This window comes from Zingiber officinale, chromosome 11B (genome assembly GCF_018446385.1).
Source record: "Zingiber officinale cultivar Zhangliang chromosome 11B, Zo_v1.1, whole genome shotgun sequence".
NCBI classification, from domain to species: domain Eukaryota; kingdom Viridiplantae; phylum Streptophyta; class Magnoliopsida; order Zingiberales; family Zingiberaceae; genus Zingiber; species Zingiber officinale.
This window is the reverse complement of record NC_056007.1, coordinates 6,324,141-6,340,830: the sequence shown is the minus strand read 5'-3', so window position 1 is coordinate 6,340,830 and position 16,690 is coordinate 6,324,141. Positions and strand designations below refer to the sequence as shown.

At 40.2% G+C, this 16,690-nt stretch overlaps 3 protein-coding genes across 4 annotated transcripts; 2 read left to right on the top strand and 1 right to left on the bottom strand.

The window, feature by feature from the left end:
* Positions 1 to 1,669: 1,669 nt before the first annotated feature.
* Positions 1,670 to 5,361, bottom strand: LOC122033737 (probable xyloglucan endotransglucosylase/hydrolase protein 30). Its single transcript, XM_042592901.1, has 4 exons — positions 5,172 to 5,361; positions 4,969 to 5,069; positions 3,962 to 4,170; positions 1,670 to 2,261 (listed from the first exon to the last, which is right to left on the bottom strand). The coding sequence occupies exons 1-4, from the start codon at positions 5,359 to 5,361 to the stop codon at positions 1,736 to 1,738; spliced, it is 1,026 nt and encodes a 341-aa protein (XP_042448835.1). The 3' UTR covers positions 1,670 to 1,735.
* A 1,351-nt stretch (positions 5,362 to 6,712) lies between these two features.
* Positions 6,713 to 9,549, top strand: LOC122034715 (pentatricopeptide repeat-containing protein At3g51320-like). Of its 2 annotated transcripts, XR_006126768.1 has the most exons (3): positions 6,713 to 7,911; positions 8,070 to 9,033; positions 9,100 to 9,549. XR_006126768.1 is itself a non-coding variant. In XM_042594050.1 (2 exons), the coding sequence occupies exons 1-2, from the start codon at positions 6,819 to 6,821 to the stop codon at positions 8,717 to 8,719; spliced, it is 1,743 nt and encodes a 580-aa protein (XP_042449984.1). In that variant the 5' UTR covers positions 6,713 to 6,818; the 3' UTR covers positions 8,720 to 9,549. The 2 variants fall into 2 exon arrangements, 1 of the variants encoding a protein (XP_042449984.1); XM_042594050.1 differs by having other exon boundaries at positions 8,070 to 9,549.
* Positions 9,550 to 11,038: 1,489 nt separating this feature from the next.
* Positions 11,039 to 15,494, top strand: LOC122034923 (cellulose synthase-like protein D2). Its single transcript, XM_042594278.1, has 4 exons — positions 11,039 to 11,314; positions 11,566 to 12,430; positions 12,697 to 13,504; positions 13,571 to 15,494. Exons 2-4 carry the CDS (start codon positions 11,613 to 11,615, stop codon positions 15,275 to 15,277), a joined length of 3,333 nt encoding a protein of 1,110 aa, XP_042450212.1. The 5' UTR covers positions 11,039 to 11,314; positions 11,566 to 11,612; the 3' UTR covers positions 15,278 to 15,494.
* Positions 15,495 to 16,690: the final 1,196 nt, after the last annotated feature.

Below are 16,690 nucleotides of genomic sequence, written 5' to 3'. Positions count from 1 at the left end.
ATAACTTTTGACTCAGACTTAGAATCAAGCTCTATCGATAGCTACGAATGCAAAATTCAAAAATTCACGTTTGTTACCAAGGTACCATAATCGCCAATTTTCGGACCCAAATTCCACCATTTAGGCCCTTATCTAAGCCTCCGAAGATTTTATTACTATTTTTAGTAATATCTATTTTTATGGTATTTTGGCTAATCTTTGGTATTTCTAATATTTATAGGTCATAATATGTCTATAACGAAGTCCTATTTTATTAATTTTAATTTCTTCCAAGAGATTTCCTTTTCTAGAAAGATCTCTTTCTTTTTCTACAAGATTGGAATTGAAGTCCATATATTAGGATTTCTTTCCTTTTTGATTATAAGGTTTAGGGTATATATAAACACATGTATAGATGTATAAAAATTAATCTCTCTTTGATTAAGAAAATTTCCTTTTCTGATAAATATGACGAGTTTCCCTTGTTTTTGGCGTTCTCTCTTCTTGAATTATCCTCCAATCTCCCCTCTCATTAACCCGCGAGATAATTACTACTCTGCTCGGCGTTAACTTACCTTATTGATGAATGATAAATGTCATAAGAAATCCCTTATTCTTTACATATTTACATACATTTCCCAAACTGTAAATTTTTTGTTTAGAGCATAGTTATTAAAAGGGCTCACCTCACTGTGCCTAGGCACAAGGCACAGCCAGGCGAACCTCTTGCGCCTCGTCGCTTAAGCATGCTCTTTGTGAGAGGCACCAAGCGTGCTTAAGGCACTTGGTCTTACGAAATCGATGAAGATTGAGCTATACAAATCTAAAACATCTGATGATGATGATGATGATGATAATGATATGATTGAGAAAGCTAATGAAGATTTTGATGATTTAGATATTTGAAATATTGTCTTAATTTGAAATATGTATATAACATATTTATTTACTAGTAAATTTTATATTCATATTATTGTTTAATATTGTATCCACTATAGTTTTGTTAGTGAAATATTTTGGTAGAAATTCCCTATATATATTTGAATTATAAAATTTTATATCCGAAGCGTCTTACTTTGGTAAGACATGCACCTCACCTTGTGCATTGCGTCTCAAGCCCCACAGCACTTATGCACTTTTAGGTACCTCACGCCTTAAATAACTATGACTTTAGAGTTTTTCAAAAAGTTTTAATAGGGATAGCAAATTCCATGAGAATTTCTGGTAAGGTTTCATAAATATTAAAATGTATAAATCTGTTTGAAAATCTTCAAAACTGATGATAATTCAAGAATAAGCTTTTGTCTATATATACTTCGTGCGTTTGTGCTTCTATGTGACTTGTACTTTGAGTAGGTTAGCAATGAACTTGAAGACATTGAAGCATCAAGACTCAAACTCTGGTTTTATAAGTGATATGATTTCTATGGAAGGCCTCTCTACAATCTAGCTCAAATCAATCTCAGTCGTAATTAAAGGATTCCATGGCTGTAGAAGGACCCTTCCACAAAAATCACATTCCAAAGTATACTCCAAATGGTATAAAAAAAACATGAACATAGCATAATAACTAATCACTTATAATTAAGATCAATCCAAGAACAAATGCATGATTATAATGATTAAGAATCACATATTGCAAGTACAAATAGTTTCCATTAATTATAGATATTTGCAAAGCAATCCAGGAATTTGTATAAAATTACGCCACCAAATTAAGCATGATATCATCAATCTATTCACAACTTACTTCAAGTTAAGATGATGCCGCAAGCCGCTGCCTCCTCGAGTCAGCCCTCGCCGAAACCCTAGCGCGTCGCGGATTGCGGCGGCGGTATCGGCGGAACCTCAAATGGCCGGACTCGTTGAACCGCCTCTTCTCGGACTCGCTGGCGTCGCACTCGGGGAACGGCTCCGGGTATCGGATGCGGTCGTGACAGACGGAGTAGGTCATGTAGCGCTCGCGGAAGGTGCGCATTGCCCGACGCTGGTCGGAGGTGAGATCGGCGAGGCCAGTGGCGGCGAGCTGGGCGTCGGCGGCGGCGCATCCGGGGGAGACGGATTGCTGAAGGGGTCCGACGCGGCAGCCGAGGAGGGCGAGGTCAGAGAACTGGGAGACGAAGGGGGCGTACTTGTAGTTGACCTTGTAGCGGCCGCCGGAGGTGGCCCAGCTGGAGGCGTCCCAGATGGTGGCGTACAGCGACATGGGTTTCGACGGGTAGTCGCCGCGCATCGCGGCGGACCGCCGCACCTCGCGGATTGGGACGTCATCGATGTAGAAACTTCAAATGAATCAAATTAATTTTTAATAGCGATTTATTAAATAGGATATAAAGTCTCTAATTCATCCATCAAAATTCAATAACACATTCATAAAAAAATAGTATTATAATTAATGCTAGAATAAGCCTAAATAAAGTCGCCTTTTGATTTTTAACAAATTTTTTAAAAAAAATAAAATGATATTTACTGGTATTTTGATATTCAAAATATTTTAAATATGAAATTATGGATAAGAAATTTAGATAAGACTCAAAGGGTCCTTTTATTAGTAGAGTATCCCTGATATGTTACCTAATATATTTTATTAAATTTATATAATCATTTGTCATTATACATTGTCCTAAAGTTTTTATTATTTTTATATTTTTTATTATTTTTTCTATCTCCTAATATAATATTTATTTTTTATTACTCTATTCATTATCTTTATTTTTTTTCCCTATGTAATATGAACTGTAGTTATTATAATAATATTAATTTTTTCTCTCTCCTAATATAATATTTATTTTTTATTATTCCATTTATTATTTTTATTTTTTCCTTATGTTATATGAACTGTAGTTATTATAATAATCTTACTATTTTATTAAAAAAATTCCCCCTTTACTAACTAACTTTGGTGAAGCCTAAAATTAATTTACGTTAATATCCTTTTTTTATTCACACTAAAAATAATTCCACAAGTGAAACAATCAGTGATCTAGAGTTCGAGACTGAGCTGCGACGTATTATTATGAATTTTTCTCATCATTAATTTTCTCTGGTTGTTTTATATAAAAAAAATATAATTCTCTTTAGTCTCACATCTTAGAATTGACAACACTATGATCAAAGAAGTTTCTATAAATATTTTAGGTCGACAATATTAAAAATATATTTTTCTTAATTTTTTTTTACTAAGATAAGTATAATATTAAATTAAATTATTTTTTTCATAGGGAAATTCGTTACAGTAGTTTGTTGTTGGGATTCTCTAGTCTTACCTCAATAATTAATTCTTGATTTTGAACGTAAAGGTAACACTCGAAAATTCAAATAATTCGGATTTTCAAAGACCCAAATAATTCAGATTTTCAAAAGTCAGGTATTTTACCCTAATGACTCTTTTAGCATATTAATGCTAAAATGCTTTAATTAATATAATTACACACGTAATGCGTGTGCACGATGACTAGTATTAATAAGAGTCTAAGTACACCTATAATATAATATTTGATAGTGTTATCAGAGAAAGGGCAGCTCTAATGGGGATGGTATCGACAATCATCTTTTTTGTCGGCAATAAAATCTCTAATGTTATAAGATTCCATTGATGGAAATAAAGGATATCCTCCTTTATTTCATATAAAAATCGTTGTTTCATATTTGAACTCTTGAATCCATTCTGTTCAGGATGAAGTGCTACTACAATATAATTAAAAACTGTTACAATATAATTCTTTTAATATTGATTAAAATTAAAATGTTCATATTGTAATAATTATAAATGTAAACCTATAATAATATTAAAAAAATAAGGATAGTTACTGACGGTAGAGAGTTCATAGGTGGGATTGGGGTGAGATGCTTTTTTTTTTAATTTGTTTTTTCCTAATTATTTAGATAAATTTTTTAATGATATGAATAATAAAAGATGTTGTTTAAATTTTTCTATCAAATAAAATAAATTGTTTAAAATATTGAGAGATAAGAATCTTACATTGTATTTTGGGCGGTCCAAAGGATGGAATAGTTGTGAAAATCAGCGGTGGGATCGAAAGGGAGGTAGTATCGCTCCTCACGGCCACGATCGGTGCTACCGTTGCCGTACACATTGGTTTGTACGCGCCACTCCTTCCCTTGAATGTTGCCCAAGAACTCAAAGTCCAACTCATCGTGGTTCTTCACAAATACGTCTCCATTCGATGTCTAAGAAAATAAAATTGTTTAAAATATGTTATTTAATTAGAAAACTCAATGTGAAATAATTTTTAATAATGATATCTATTATATTGGGTGCCCATTTGGATGCATAGAATTGTTAGAAAAAAAATTATAAAAAAATTTAATCTGAACCTAAATACAATCAGAAACATTTAAACTAATCCAACCAGCTGAACTTGACCTCAAATAATTCTCCATTTTATTATTTTCCTTATAATTCTTCATTTTATCTCAATATTTTATCATTATTATAATGATACTGATATTGATATACATAAGAGTATATATTCAAATTAATCAAATATATTAATAAAAAATATCAACTCAAACCTAAATACAATCTGAAACCTTTAAACCTAAACTCACACCCAACCAACTTGAACCTGACTCAAATAATCCAAATAACTTGATTAAAAATATTTTTTTATTATTTTTCTTATAATTTTAACTTTTATCTCAATATTTCATCATTATCATACTAACATTAATATTGATATTGATAATAATATAATGAGAAATATCTTAATTTTTAAAATAAAATTTGATTTAATCTTAACAACCCCACTAAAATTTAAATTCGAGTCAACCTACGTCAACCCGACCCAAAAATCCTCCAACCAAAATCTGAAAATCTCCAATCTGAACATGATTTTTTTCAAATTGTCTCAGATTGAATGGTCGGATTGGATTCATTTTTAACACTCTTATATTAGCATCACGAGAGGTGAACTGACAATTTCAATAAAATGTAGGGGGCCAAGTGAAAAAATGATCATCACTCACGTAAAAGGCCACCACAATCCCCGCCGTGTAGTCCGCCGGCAGCTTGATCGAGGCGCTGAAGAATCCGTACTGATACATCTCCGACGATATAAATCCAGCTCCTATCAATCAATTCATTCATTAAAAAAACAAATTAACTGAATAAAATGATCAATTTTATTAAATAATTTTAATTTTATATATATATATATATGCCTGCTCACCGGAGAGGCGATCGAGGAGGAGGCTGACCGTCCGTCCGTTGCCGGACCTCACGAGATTCCCAACCTCGTCGCCGAACAGCGGCGCATACCCTTCGTCAAACGGCATCGTCGTCACGTTGAAACCCGCCGCAACCGTCGCCGCCACAGCGACGGCGAACGCCAGGACGACGATGTCTCCTCGCCGTCCCATATCTATTAATTTATTTTTACAAAATTTCTTCTTTCTCGATCAAATATTTATACAATTCAGGGAAGAAATTACAAGGGAGGGCGGTGGACCGAGTCGACCGCGGGGTTGGCCGTGTTTGACTCGCCAGTGTCTTTTATTGGCATTTAGCAACAGCGGACGGTTGGGAGGGTTGCTAATAATGGAATGTTAGGTTAATTTGAATTGTACCAGCCATCAGTTATTTGTAAAATAACACATTAACACAGTTTGTAGCTGTTACCGTAATTATACCAGTGATATACTTGTTTTGTTTAACAATATTCATGGTAGAGCATCTCCAATGAAGATATTTAGAGGAAATATTTCTTCATATATTTTCCCCTCTTAAATATCCTTTATTGTGAGGATATTTGAAGGATGATTAGAAATAACGGGTCATAAATTTGTATTAGTGATTTCCTTCTTGTAGGACCCACCAAAATGATGGGTGATTGGGTGTCATTATTTTTAGATTTTTGTAATTTAATTAAATCTGGTGGGACTTAACAAAATGATAAGTGTCATATTTAATTTTTATGATTTATTTTATTCGTTGTATGTTTATTTTATTAATTGTAGTTTATCGTTATATATTTTATTAATTTAATATGGGTTGTATATCTGTCTTTCAATTTTAAATGTTTAAAATATTTGTATTCGTATAAACTTAAATTTATATGTCTTTATTGTATTTTCTTAAAAATTAATGTAAGTTAATTAAATGGTTGTGAGCTCAATAAATATTTGATTGGTGAAATATTTAATTGTGGAATTGAGGATATTTAAGAGTGAATATTTGATAGGTGAAACCCATAAATATTTGACGGGTGGAGTATTTTATTGTGAAAATTGATATATTTAAATAATAAAATATTTAAAGAATGATATGAAAGTGGAGGTCAGAAATACTATTGTATAGTTATCACGATAGTTATAATAATTACTAGTAGCTATAAAATTATAACATTAATTAAGATATTAAAAAATCTATAGTTGCTAAGACGTGAACTTATCTTATTCATACAACAGCTTGAACGATTTAAGATTTAATACCTATAATAAAAGATAATAATATTAAATATTATATTTGAGAATAGATCTATCATTTTAGAAAGTCGATGGGTGAGACCCTCTTTAAAAAAAACACTTATTGGGAAAAAATTAATATTAAAATTATTTTTCACTTTTTTTAATTAAAGCTGGTTTGTTTTTTACCTTTTTTTAATTAAAATTAAATGTTATATTTTGTTGTGCATTAATATTAACAAAACGGTATTCGTTTCTTTTATCACCTCCAAAAAAACGGAAAAACAAAACCCCGCTGGCCGCTATATGTTTCCTGTCACCACCGATATCTCCCAACGAACTCTAAAAACCGGTCCAGTCGAAACCCTAAGAGCCGGTCGGTCCGGCGACGAGCGAGCCGAAGCTACCACACCATGAATGGCCCGCAACCGGAATCCCTCACTGCCGCCGACGTCCTCTGCCCTAACCCTAACCCCTTCTCCCCTCCGCCGCCTTGCTCCTCCCCATGGCGCCTCTCCCTCTACCACCCTTCCCTCCGCCCGCTCTTCTTCTGCCGCTCCTTCCGCTCCCTCCTCCAGGCCCACGCCCACCTCCTCGTCTCCGGTCTCATCCGCGACACCTTCGCCGCCAACCGCCTCCTCAAGGCTGCTACCTCCTCCGCCTCCGCTCCGCTCTCCTACACCCTCCTCCTCTTCCGCGCTCTCCCCGGCCCAGACGCCTTCTGTGCCAACACCGTCCTAAAGGCCCTTTCAATCTCCTCCCATTCCCTCCTCTCCCTCCCCTTCTTCTCCGCCAACCTCCGCTCCGGATTCCTCCCCAACACCTTCACCTTCTCCATCCTCCTCTCCTCCTGCTCCCGCGCGTCGTGTCTCAACGCCGGCGAGACTTGTCACGGCCAGACCGTCAGGCGCGGCCTCGATGCCGTCCTCCACGTTCGTAACTCTCTCGTGCACATGTACTCGATCTGCGGTTTAGTGAGCTGCGCTCGCATGTTGTTCGACGAAATGGCAGTCCGGGATACCTCATCATGGAATTCCATGATCAATGGCTACGCCACCTCCGGCGATTTGGAGTCTGCAAGGCAGCTGTTTGATCAAATGCCGGAGAGAAATGAAGTATCTTGGAATGTCATGATCGGTGGCTACCTTAAAGGACGGAGCCCTGAAAAAGGATTGGAACTTTTCATAGACATGGGCAAGAAGGGGATGAAGGGGAACGACAAAACGATGGTCAATGTGGTCACAGCATGTGGGAGGCTGGGCAATATCAATGGAGGCAAATCGGTTCATGCATATTTCACCAGGAATTTTGTGGATGATAATGTAATAGTTGGGACAGCATTGGTCGATATGTATTGTAGGTGTGGGAAAGTAGAGGTTGCAAGGAGAGTGTTTGAAAAAATGCCAAGTCGAAATTTGGTGTGCTGGAATGCGATGATTGTTGGACACTGCGTTCACGGAGATCCTCTAGATGGCATTGCATTGTTTGATAAGATGGTCAGAAAAGGTGAGATATTCTATTCTATGATACTGCTTACCGAATTTTTAACCAGTTGGCCAATTGTTTGTTAACTAAGATTATTGAAATAATTCTTTCAAATAAACTCATTGCATATTGCAATTTGATTTGGTTTTGGTTGGTAAATTGCTTTTCATTGTGTATAGGTTGTGATATGCATGATGAAGAAACTCATAATGATGCCCATGCGGAAACAATGACAATATCGCCAGACGAAGTTACCTTTATTGGAGTTTTGTGTGCTTGTGCTCGTGAAGGTCTACTGACAAAGGGGAAGGAGTACTTTGAGCTAATGACCACCACGTATAATCTTAGACCTACATTTGCTCATTATTGGTGCATGGCAAATCTCTATGGAAAGCTTAGCCTTGTCGATGAAACAGAAGAAATATTAAGGGCGATTCCTGACGATGAAGAATCAATTGCAATAGGAGCTTTGCTTGGACTGTGCCGATTCCATGGAGAATTAGAAATGGCTGAGATAATTGCAAAGCGATTGATTGAGCTTGAACCTTTAAATGGTTCCCGCTATGCTTTATTACGAAATATCTATGTAGCAGCGGGAAAATGGGAAGATGCTTGTCAGGTGAAAGAAATGATGAAGGACAGAAATATAAAATTAATACCTGGTCATAGATTAGTAGATCTAAATGAGCTCGTCTACAACCTTAAGATTGGGGACAGGTCGAACCCAGAGATCAAGAGGATCTACTTGATGCTTGATAATGTTGTTTCTAAACGCAGAGACGTAGAACTAGTCCCACAGCTTGTACGTTTCAAAGAAGATAGATTTTAAGCAGTGACTCAACATACAGTACCAGGGCAGTTGCATTCCATCCATTGTGATTGCCATGCACTTTGACCAGAATAAAACAAAGGCCACAGAGATATGCCTGGAATAAAGAAATGCTTGATAATGTGGGTTCCATACTTCAACTAAAATATGCTACCATGGACCTGACCGAAAATTGTGAAATCTTGAACTAACAGATGTTCATTTGATTCTCTGTTATAGTAGTCCAAGCATTGATAGATAAACTCTTTAAGCCAAAAGCTTACTGCTAATGTTGATATCTTGCATTGTGCTTGGTTGCAACAGCTATATCCCAGGTACTTGGCAGATTGAAAATTAATCTCAAAACATCCTCTTAACCATTTATCCATTGAATTCTTCAGGATCAGTTCAAAGAATATCTTAACAGCATTGAGTTTGAGCATTATATGTTCATCAGGCTTGACTATGGCTTCGTTCATACTGAAGAATAAACCGGAGAGGAAATTGTTTCCCACTGAACCAAAGAAATGCACAATTTGCAGAATCAGATGGCTTCGAAAAGTAGTATCTAAAGCACAAGCTTTAACTCAGTGGATAAAACATGTCTAATCATCAATGTATCTTAGATTTCTGGATGTTGAGATTGCAGGGAAGTAAAAATTTTATTAGGAAAGAGGAAGCTTTTTTCTATGCTTGAGTTACATATTCTTTATCGGTAGCCTGGGCTTGGAGGAAGGTTTGTTTTTTAAAGAATCTTGAGATTCTAGCTTGTTTGTGATTAAGCCGCTAAAATGCAGAGTTTTTCTGAACAATAGAGATTATATGAATGGTCACTCACTTCAGTGTCATCATCTTCATTGGTTTGAATGAAGTTTTTGTGCAAGTGGGAATTTGAAGCACCTTCTTCCACTGTGTTGAGAGAGATTATTTTAGGACAATTACATATGCAGCTGAGTTAGAATGAAGTTCTTTGCTCGTATCTTTTTGATGTCGAAGAAGAAAAAATCGTTTTTTAACGATGTTATAGTTATTATCAAGTATTCGAGCACATAACTTGCAAGTAACCTCTTGTTTAGAGGCTTCTTGATTGTGGAGTTAATGGAAAGCTTTTTTCTATTTAGGAGATTGACTCTTTCTATGGATATGCATGTGGAAAAGGGAGGAAAAGAACTATATCTAAGCATTTTATGTGACAATGTGAATGGCTTTACAATGGATTTTGTATGAATGCAAATCTAAGTACTCGGTAGGAAAAACATGCTTATTCATTGTATTAATCATTAAAAGCCACTTTTTGTCGATATAAAAAATATTTGAAATGACAAAATCCATCCAAGATTTAGATAAGCAATTTGAGATTAAAAAAATGGAAATTGTTAGGTTCTATTAAATTAAGTTATATATTTTTACTATTAGACCAAATAAATATTAATAATAAAATATTATTTTATAAAAAAAGTAATAAATGTCAATAATAATTTCATATTGAATTGGATTGTGTTGAGATTAGGCTAAATAAGTGAAAATAATGATTTGAAAAAAAAAATGATAAGTGGTAACATTGAATTTGGGACAATGGATTTGATTTTATGGGATTTTTTTTATCTACTATCAGAATAAATCGAGAAGTACTTATAGTGGACGATCTAAAAGTTCATTGTCCCGTAATTGTGTACTTCATTGGAAGAAAAAAATATTTAGAATAGCTGGAATTGAATGGTTGTACTATAGTCTAGTGCAATTTGAAGAATAAAAGAAGGATGAATGAAATAGAAACAATAAAAAGTTATCATTTTAACAAAATATAATTTTGATGCATTCCATTTAATAAAATATAAAAAATACATTTTTGAAATCCACGAAATTATGCGACCTTTAGCAATTAATAGGTCATGGAATTTAATTGAAGGGAGCTTTCCTAAAACTATTTTTAGCATTAATTTTTTTAAAAAAAAATCCATAACTTGATAACTTTTCAAATTATTAAAAATTAGATTTCATTCTTTAGAAAATCTAAATTACGAATTGGTCCTCAAATTATCAACGTCTGAACCGCGTTAACTAAAGCCACCTGGCCGCCACCTTCCCATCTCAACGCGTACGAACACCGCGTATAAAAAGGGAGTATTATGTAGTGCTTGTTTCCAGCTGTCCTTTCTCAGACGACTTAGGAATGGTGTTACGTGTTCGTGAAGGACAGCGGATGCTCATTGGGTTCCCTTCCTCGTTTCGTTTCGGCGGCTTAATATTTTTCTTTTTTTTTATTTATTTATTTGTATTATTTCTTTCCATAAAAGGGCGGCCCTCTGTTTAAATACGATCTCCTTCTCACCTCTGCATCATTCCCCCAATAAGCACCGCCAAACCCCAATCGAAGCTCTCTCCGGCGATCGCCGATTCGGCCACCAGTATCCGGAGATCTGCACTCCCTCACTGATTGCGCATAGTCCGTCCAGTTCGCGAACGAGCACTTTGGCGAGAAAAGACCGAGCTGAACATTTCTAATTTGGTGTACGCTCAACGCTGAAGAATCGATCGGGGGCTTTCTTTGACGGGTCCGGTGTAATTTCCCGATCGATTCGTCTCCTGGATGCTGAAGGGACGTCGGACTCTGAGGTAGGCGATCCTAATGGCGATAATCGTATTTTCAGTGGTTTCGTTTCTGACGGAGTCCGATCAGTTTCCGGGTGGATTTTGTTCCTTCGTTTCGTTTTTCGATCTCAATTGAAATTCTAATGATTTTGGTCTTTCAAATGTTTAATTGTTTCGTGTTTCTCAGTCGATCCTAAATTCTTAAGCTTCCAGTTGTTATCGATCAATCCGCCCCCTTCTTTGGTCTGTATAATGGCGATCCCTTGCCATTACAGGTCTTCGTCTCTAAATCCTGTAGTTCGATCTGCACAACTGTGAAGAGATGGCTTCCAACAACGTTCTTAGGGTCAGTAGATCCTTGAACTCATCGTCTGATCGAGATGGGAGTAGGCCCCCTTCATTTAGCCGCTTTGCAAGAGACTCCGGGGAAGACGATGATTACGGAAGCAGTGACATTGACAAGGAAAGCATCGACTATCTCGTACAGAGTCCGCCAATTCCTGATAACCAACCATTGGATCCAGCCATCTCTGCAAAGGTCGGAGAGCGCTATGCTTCGAATGCATTGTTTACTGGTGGGCGAAATAGCGTCACTCGTGCTCGTCTCATGGACAATGCGATTGAGTCTGAGGCCGACCGTCCTCAGATGGCTGGTGCCAAGGGGCCTTCTTGCGCTATGTCTGGATGTGATTCAAAGGCCATGAGCGATGAGCGCGGAGGTGATCTCCTTCCTTGTGCGTGCGATTTCAGAATATGCTCCGAGTGCTTTACAGATGCAGTGAAGATTGGTGGTGGAATTTGTCCAGGGTGCAAAGAACCTTATAAACCTACTGACCTTGAGGAGATGGCCAATGACTCTGTGGATCGGCAACCACTTCTGTTGCCAGCGCCTCCGGCAATGCCGAAGCGGGATAGGAGGCTTTCGATAATGAAATCGTTGACAACGAGCCAAACAGGCGATTGGGATCACAACCGCTGGCTGTTCGAGACAAAGGGAACCTATGGCTATGGCAATGCTATTTGGCCTGAAGAAGGCACAGGGGATGGAGGAAATGGGCAGCAATCAGTACTGTCTAACAAACCATGGAGGCCTCTCACTCGCAAACTGAAGATCCCTGCAGCAATATTAAGTCCTTACCGGTAATCTCGATTCCCATTTTCCTTATCATTTTGTGGTATTTGCGCTCAGACTTTTTCAAATAGTATTATAGAGTAGATCAGTAGAATTCCTGTGCTCCTTAGCTAGTAGTTATAGCTCCTCATGGAACTCATTGAACATTTCATTTCCTCCTAGAAGATAAGTCCAATTGCTTCACGATAAATATGAATCTCTATAAATCCTCCATGTTGGTGGCCATTGATATATTCCTACGGGTTTTCAATGTTGATGAGTTTCTTGATTTCAGCCTCCTCATCATCATCCGCATGGTTTTTCTTGGCCTGTTTCTTGCTTGGAGAATCAATCACAAAAATGAGGATGCAATTTGGCTGTGGGGGATGTCTGTTGTCTGCGAGATTTGGTTTGCATTCTCCTGGTTGTTGGATCAGTTACCAAAGTTGTGCCCGGTGAGACGCGCCACTGACCTCGCTGTGTTGAAGGAAAAGTTTGAAATCCCTACAGCTAAAAATCCCACCGGGATATCTGATCTTCCAGGTATTGATGTGTTTGTTTCCACAGCTGATCCTGAAAAAGAACCACCACTTGTAACTGCCAATACAATACTCTCTATCCTTGCCGTCGACTACCCAGTGGAAAAGCTAGCTTGTTATGTCTCTGATGATGGTGGTGCTCTCTTGACTTTCGAAGCAATGGCCGAGGCTGCTAGCTTTGCCAATCTCTGGGTACCATTCTGCCGTAAGCATGGCATTGAGCCTAGAAATCCAGAAAGTTACTTTAGTTTGAAGAAGGACCCTTACAAGAACAAGGTACGATCTGATTTTGTCAAGGACAGAAGGCGAGTGAAGAGAGAGTATGATGAATACAAGGTTCGTATCAATGGTTTGCCTGATTCAATTAGACAGCGATCTGATGCATTCAATGCGCGCGAGGAGATCAAAGCAATGAAACAACAAAGAGAGCTTGGAGGTGATGATCCAGTTGAACCCATTAAGATTCCTAAAGCTACATGGATGGCTGATTGCACACATTGGCCGGGAACGTGGGTGAACTCCTCTCCGGAGCATACTAGGGGTGATCATGCTGGAATCATTCAGGTTCTTTCTCTCTCTCTAATCCGGTAATTTATTTGATCCGTCTAAAAATCCATTTTTGTTGCACAGGTAATGTTGAAGCCTCCAGGGCAAGAGCCATTATTAGGCAACAGAGAAGAGGGTAAACCTCTTGATTTTACAGACACAGACATTCGTCTACCCATGCTGGTCTACCTCTCACGGGAGAAACGCCCAGGCTACGACCACAACAAGAAGGCCGGAGCCATGAATGCCCTCGTCCGAGCCTCTGCGATCATGTCCAACGGCCCTTTCATCCTCAACCTCGACTGCGATCACTACGTCTACAACTCGCAGGCCTTCCGGGAAGGCATGTGCTTCATGATGGACCGCGGAGGCGATCGACTCTGCTACGTGCAGTTTCCTCAGCGCTTCGAGGGCATCGATCCCTCCGATCGGTACGCAAACAACAATACAGTCTTCTTCGACATCAACATGAGGGCGCTCGACGGCCTGCAGGGCCCCTTCTACGTCGGAACCGGCTGCCTCTTCCGGCGAATGGCTATCTACGGCTTCAGTCCTCCTCGAGCCAAAATTCGCCATGGAGACTACTGCAGCTGCTGCTTTCCCTCAAAACGCAAGGCATCGGATGATATATCCATGTCCACCCTCCCTAACAAATTCGGTAACTCATCCTTTCTACTGGATTCCATTCCAGTAGCTGAGCTCCACGGCCGACCTCTCGCTGATCATCCGTCGGTGAAGTACGGCCGCGAGCCTGGCATTCTCACAGCTCCTCGCCAGCTTCTCGACGCGCCGACGGTGGCTGAGGCGATCAGCGTCATCTCATGCTGGTACGAAGACAAAACCGAATGGGGGCAGCGCGTCGGATGGATCTATGGCTCTGTAACTGAGGATGTTCTTACTGGCTACAGAATGCACAACAGAGGTTGGAAGTCTGTGTACTGCGTGACCAAGCCGGACGCGTTCCGTGGAACAGCTCCGATCAACTTGACTGATCGGCTCCACCAAGTGCTCCGATGGGCTACCGGCTCCGTCGAGATCTTCTTCTCCAGGAACAACGCGTTCCTCGCGAGTCCGAAGATAAAGATTCTTCAAAGGATTGCGTATCTCAACGTCGGGATCTACCCATTCACCTCCATTTTCCTCATCGTCTACTGCTTCCTGCCGGCGCTCTCCCTGTTCACAGGCCAGTTCATCGTCCAGACTCTCAACGTGACCTTCCTCACGTACCTCTTGATGATCACCTCCACGCTCTGCTTGCTTGCGATTCTGGAGATCAAGTGGTCGGGGATCTCCCTCGAAGAATGGTGGAGAAATGAGCAGTTCTGGATGATCGGAGGAACCAGTGCGCATTTTGCGGCAGTGCTGCAGGGGCTGCTGAAGGTGGTCGCCGGGATAGAGATCTCGTTCACTCTGACATCGAAGTCGGCAGGCGACGAGGAGGAGGAGGAGTTTGCCGAACTCTACCTGGTGAAGTGGACCTCGCTGATGATACCGCCGGTGACCATCATGATGGTGAACCTGATAGCGATCGCCGTGGGAGTTAGCCGGACGATGTACAGCGCGATACCGCAGTGGAGCAAGCTGGTGGGCGGAGTTTTCTTCAGTTTTTGGGTGCTGGCGCATCTCTACCCCTTCGCCAAGGGTCTGATGGGGCGGAGAGGAAGAACCCCGACGATCGTTTACTTGTGGTCCGGCCTCCTTGCTATCGTCATTTCGCTGCTTTGGATTGCAATCGATCCACCGTCGGGTCAGGGCGGCTCACAAATTGGAGGATCTTTTACCTTCCCTTGATTCCCTCCAAAAACTCGGTGAGTTTTCGTCCTAATTTATATGAATTTTATAGTGCAAAGGGGCACAATGGAGAGATTCTCATTCATGATTCTTTTTTTTAAAAGAAGTAAAGGGCGTTTCAAATTATATAAGTAATCATGTTCTTCCTTTTTTTTTTAATACCTTATTGTATTATTTATTTCAAAAATATCTTTACTTTCAGTGGCTTTGACTAACAACCGTAACGACTATTGTATATGATCCCGTCCGAAATCTAAGTCGGACGAATCGTCGGATGATGTGGATGGAATGTTAACCGAGTCACGGCGTCCCAGAGGTGAGTATGCTGAGATGACTTTTGTGTTGACCAAGTCTTCAAAAGTCCTCTGGTCAACGCTACCTGCAGTCAACGATCGGGTCCCCCGGTCCCTGGTACCCCGAAGCTCGAGGCGAATCCAACGAATACATAAGTAACAGACTAATAATATGATAATAAAATAAATGAGTAAATGAGGGGTGAGAACGAAAAATGTACCCTGGCCCAGGGGGCACCCTCGGATGGGACGCGGCTCGAGTTATCGCGACCCGGAAGAGTAGATGTCTCTGATCAGGCTAGATCTGACGGTGAGGAGCTGAACGCAACACGACATTGGAAGACGACATGCAACCCGGGATAAGACACCGGCACTCAGGTCGGGAGGTACTAGCGGCACGTAGGCCGAGATACAAAATCAGCACAGACCAGGAAACGAGATTAGCACGCAAGCTGGGACACGACTTCAACACGCAGGCCGGGACACGACTTCGGCACGCAGGCCAGGACATGAAATCGACACATAAACCAAGAAACGAAATCGACATATAGGCCAGGACACGAGATCGACACGCAGACCGAAATACAATGTCCGTACAATGACCAACACATGAAAACATCACACACATCAAGTCGAAACATAATGACAGCGAGGGCTCAAGGGTCTGATCGACATCGAAGGCATACGACAATGCGGATCGAGAGCGGGATCGACATCGGACCTAAAGACGAGGGCCCTAGATGATCGAATCCGGCTGTGAGGCTACCGACAATGGTAAGGACACTATGAGGTTAGTCGAGACCACGGGTCGACCAACAGTTGCGGTCGACTGTCGCCGGAGGTGATGGGCTATGTGAGAGGCAGGGAAGGCAAGGAGATGCCGGCGGAGTTGGCCTCGACGGATGTGCATGGTTTCCGGCGGGATGGGGAGCGGTGAGGCGGCTGTGTTGGCAGCGGCTCTGAGAACCTCCTGCTAGGCGATGCCGAATGGGGGTGGCAGCGCTGAGTCTATCCAGTGGCGACCTCGCAAGAAGGGGGAGAGAAGAAGAAGAGAACTGGCCGACATCGCGATGAGGAGGAAGAAGAAAGGGCCGATCTCTCCGGTGATGGCGTCGCAAGG

What these genes read in the sequence shown, in the direction of transcription:
- LOC122034715 (XM_042594050.1), top strand. Translation starts at nt 6,819, where the DNA reads ATGAATGGCCCGCAACCGGAATCCCTCACTGCCGCCGACGTCCTCTGC. An exon ending in TGATAAGATGGTCAGAAAAG is followed by an intron (nt 7,912 to 8,069) that starts GTGAGATATTCT and finishes CATTGTGTATAG; the next exon opens with GTTGTGATATGCATGATGAA.
- LOC122033737 (XM_042592901.1), bottom strand. Translation starts at nt 5,361, where the DNA reads ATGGGACGGCGAGGAGACATCGTCGTCCTGGCGTTCGCCGTCGCTGTG. An exon ending in GGATTGTGGTGGCCTTTTAC is followed by an intron (nt 4,171 to 4,968) that starts GTGAGTGATGAT and finishes TTATTTTCTTAG; the next exon opens with ACATCGAATGGAGACGTATT. An exon ending in TGGACCGCCCAAAATACAAT is followed by an intron (nt 2,262 to 3,961) that starts GTAAGATTCTTA and finishes ATTCATTTGAAG; the next exon opens with TTTCTACATCGATGACGTCC.
- LOC122034923 (XM_042594278.1), top strand. Translation starts at nt 11,613, where the DNA reads ATGGCTTCCAACAACGTTCTTAGGGTCAGTAGATCCTTGAACTCATCG. An exon ending in GCAATATTAAGTCCTTACCG is followed by an intron (nt 12,431 to 12,696) that starts GTAATCTCGATT and finishes TCTTGATTTCAG; the next exon opens with CCTCCTCATCATCATCCGCA. An exon ending in ATCATGCTGGAATCATTCAG is followed by an intron (nt 13,505 to 13,570) that starts GTTCTTTCTCTC and finishes TTTGTTGCACAG; the next exon opens with GTAATGTTGAAGCCTCCAGG.